Below are 3,991 nucleotides of genomic sequence, written 5' to 3' on the forward strand. Positions count from 1 at the left end.
GAAAGAGTAGGTGTGAAAAGCAGGACGTACTCTTCATTCTTTAGGGTCCTGTGCGTATTTGGGGTTACCCTGTCATATGTTGCATTTTCCACGCTCATCTTGCATAGGAAAGGCTTAGATTATCCCATAAAATAGAGACTGATGTGGCTCACTTCCCTGCAAATCAAGGAGGAATTATAACCAGGGCTGGGCAAAAAGAATGTGATCAAAGCTTTGTTGGGTGATATAAACGGAGCAGTACAGCGCTCACATATAATTTGCAAACACTGAATCAGTTTAGCAAAAATCATACTGGTGGATAAGAAAGTCTAGAGGCTTTGCTTTTCCATTTTGAAAACCAAGCATTTTAATTTTAGCTTCAACATGAAACAAAACCCCCACATCCTGAAAATGAACCAAGTAGTTTCACGTTCAGCTAAGCAATTGATTTGAAAAATATGTGTGCCTAGGAATATTTACTCTTTGTTCTGCTCAGGAAACGGGAACATTTTCAACTTGGGGTCCCTCCGTGAGTATTTTTAAAACACGAAGGAGGGGGTTTAGTCAGCAATTTCTCCTTCCGTTTCTCTGCCAAAGACACTTGGCAACTAAGACCTGGTTTTCTCCCAGTGACAGTGAGGAATACAAGCTTCATTGGACCCAGAGGCTAATCGTGTGTATTGTATTTGTGTGCACTGAATAATTTTGAATGTTGATCATAAACTAAATTAGTTTAGGTCCCTAAAATTCTGCCTCATCGCGGAATTGTCATTTTCATGCTACCACCTACTGAGTGTCACCCTTCTGGGCTTTGCCTCTTTTGAGAACTAACAGCTGCATCACTCCCCAAACAGGGTGTTGCATGCATCTGTGCTGCTCTTCCAGCCCTGGCAAGCTAAATACATGCTATTCCCAATAATGCCAGGCGTATGAGTCTGCTTTGTGGCTATTAATAGCTGCTAGCATAGGATTCTAATAGATTTCCACAACAGATGCATTATTTTGACTATTATTTGGTTGATCTGTCTTCCTGATTTCTGTTGGCTTGGCAACCTTATGGAGGAGAGTGGAAAAGTTCAAACATTGCTCTTTGCTCCTCTTCCTGTAGCCAACAAGTGCTGCTGCAGTAATTGGAGCCATCAGGTGGAGGCATCCAAACATTGTCAGAGGAAGATGGGCTGGCAGCTCTTCACAAGCCAAAATCTAATTTGCAGAAATTTAAAGGGACTGGGACAATTTTATGTTGAGTACACAGTAATGCTCACAGCAAGGGCTTCAGCCAGCATGCAAGGCTTTGTCTAGTGGGATGGAGTGAAGGGTTCAAAAGAAGCACTTAACATGGTGGGAACTTCAGGTTTTTAGGGACTCCTTGTCTACTCCACACTATCCAGTTCTGCATGAGGTTTCTTTCTTCTTTGGCTTGTATGGTGTTGTCAAACACAATCTTAAACCAAGATAATTACTGCTACAGTATCATCGTGGTTCTTTCTGAAGTTAAACCACTGCCAGCTCTAAAACACTCAACAATTTGTGGTACGACCTCAGGGAAGAATACGAAGCTTTTTGCAAGTGCTTTGCTTTGGTTTTATTTTTCTTCTGGTCTCTGAGCACTTAATTTGGTGTGACAAAGCATTTTCAAATCTTTCTTTCTCACAGGCAGAAAAGAAAGAGAGTCAAAATAGTTATGCAATACTATTATTCCAGGGTTTAAGGTTTTCAAAAAGTGGCACCTAGGTATTGTGTAAAGATTTGCAGCAAAGCTGCATGAGTGGGTCACTAGCTATTACACAGTATTTTCTCTTCTCTGTAGTTACTTGGACTTCCAGATGTTGATGATGATGCATTTGAAGAATATAATGCAGATGTGGAAGAAGAGGAACCAGAAGCCGATCACCAACAGATGGGCATCAGTCAGCAGTGATTTTCTGAGAAGCTATAAAAATTCAGAAGCTTTTGGTACCAGGTGGGGTCAGGTGGTCCCATGTTAGCCTGTTCAAAATAGCACATCACATGGGGATATCTGGATAAAGGTTTTACAAAATGGTTTAAAAAAAAAATTAATAAGAATACCAACAATCTGTGATGAGCTTTGCTAAGAAGCGACCTGAATTTTGCTCCTGCTTCAGTGGGTTTTCTATGGAGTTGTCTTGGTAGCAGTCTGCTGTTATCAGTCTAGAAGTAGTTTTGTCGCTGACTTGTCCCTTCAATTTGTGTTCAAGAGTAGCATTTGCTGGCATGAATGTAGAGTTCTGAGAATGTAGGAAGCGTGTGGTGAGGGCACTGAGTCCTCAGCAGTGACCTTTCCGAGGACACCAGCGCAGAGAGCAAACACAACCTGGGCTTTTCTTTTTAGTTCAACAGCTACGGTTTTTGACAAAGTACCAAACTTGGAGAGATTTCTCCTGCAAAACACTGGTGTAATAGTGGTTGGTACTGCAGAAGTGCACATGAAGGCTTAACGAAAGTAATGGGAAGCAGGAAATCCAGGGGAATAATGGTGTCAAACATAGTAATGCTTTACTGACGCCTGAGTTTACAAGTGCTGGATTAATAATTGGGAGTAATTATTATCAGCAGTACACGTTATAACCAATGCTGGTACTCCAACACCATCTGACCCAAAGCCAAATGCTGCTTTGACAGAAATCGATTAAAAAGGAGCCATTGCCTATCCCACTTCTGCATGACAACCAACCAAGTTTTGCTGTTTTTAATACACTGCTAAATTATTACTCAAAGCTCGTGGCATTGTCAATCCAAGTGCAACTTAACTTTGAAGCCATAAGGGTATAAACCAGCACCTGGCTCTTAAAATTACACTGTTCCTCTCCTTAGCTAGTTCAGGCATTACACCTTGTGAGAGGGGAGCTAAAACACAACTACTTTGGCTGATATGAAAACTAGTGAGGTTTTACTTAGCTGGGGACTTGCTTCCCAGAAGTGTGTGCTAGGCTCTTGGTATAAAGGAGAAGACCCCTTGTATTTTATACCTATTTTGCATAGATTAAGTGACTTGTATGCCAGACTGAAGATGCAGAATCTCTTTATTTAACTCTCCTTTTGTACTGAAAATGGAAGAAGCAAGGGGAAAATATGGCTGTTTTCCACAGCTGAGCAAAATGTTTCTAAATTTACTCCTTTTTTCCAATTTTTTTAAAATCATGAAATGAAGGTCACACGCTTCAAAAGCCCTTTTATACAGAATTAGCTTTATAAAAACAAAAAGTAAGCAAAGAGAAAATGCTTGGACAACTCCCAGGAACAACTCGCTCCATTTTGAAAACCCTGTTGTTCATGACATCTCCTTTTCATTGGATTTTTTTAAATATTTTTTTTCTCTCTTTTTTTTTTTTTTTTTTCCAAGGTTACTTGAGAGAGTAAGTTTTCTTGGTGGTTTACATTTCTGGTGATGGCTCGAGAGGGCACAGCACTTGATTTTTTTCCAATCCGGGACAAAGACCTTCCCTGCTGGGGGTGATGTGTGGTACCTGAGTATGCACAGAAGTGACTGCAGCACTGTAAAAGTCAGAGTTTAAGAATACAAAAAAAACCCCCAACACAACAAAAGTGAAAGACAAACAGAGCTTAATGCAACTTTGTACATTCTTTCAGCATGCAGGCATAAACATGATAGTCAAAGCACATTTTTATGGACTAGTGACGTGAGAACCGTGGCAGTTCATTGTATAACACTGTACAGCAGCAATAGGCTTTTTGCTTACTAAAATAAAGTGTTAAGACCAGTGGTTTCCATCCCTGCTTTAAGTCCCTAAGTTTTCCTTTCTGCTCCAGCTAAAACAGGTGCCATAACCTTAAATAGAGACTTGCTTCAGGAGGGCTTCTCTCTTCGTAGCATCCAGTCCTTTGGTCGTGGCTCGCACCAGTAGATCTCTTGGGGCTGACTTTCCCCTGCTGTCACATAAAGCAAGACATCTTTTGCAGCAGCACAAGCTGGAGGCAAGGTCCTGCTGTTTGGGTTTGCTCTTCAGCCACTTGCACCTGTTTTGCTCAG

At 41.0% G+C, this 3,991-nt stretch overlaps 1 protein-coding gene across 1 annotated transcript in view; it reads left to right on the forward strand.

Annotated features, from left to right (window-relative positions):
- Positions 1–1,900, forward strand: part of MTURN (maturin, neural progenitor differentiation regulator homolog (Xenopus)) — a 5,950-nt gene extending 4,050 nt beyond the window's left edge. The window contains exon 3 of the mRNA XM_010007603.1: positions 1,790–1,900. Coding sequence (XP_010005905.1) covers positions 1,790–1,900 — 111 coding nt within the window. The remainder of the gene's footprint in view (positions 1–1,789) is intronic.
- The last annotated feature ends 2,091 nt before the right edge of the window (positions 1,901–3,991 follow it).

This window comes from Chaetura pelagica, unplaced genomic scaffold, assembly GCF_000747805.2.
Source record: "Chaetura pelagica isolate M959 unplaced genomic scaffold, ChaPel_1.0 scaffold10, whole genome shotgun sequence".
Lineage (NCBI taxonomy): Eukaryota > Metazoa > Chordata > Aves > Apodiformes > Apodidae > Chaetura > Chaetura pelagica.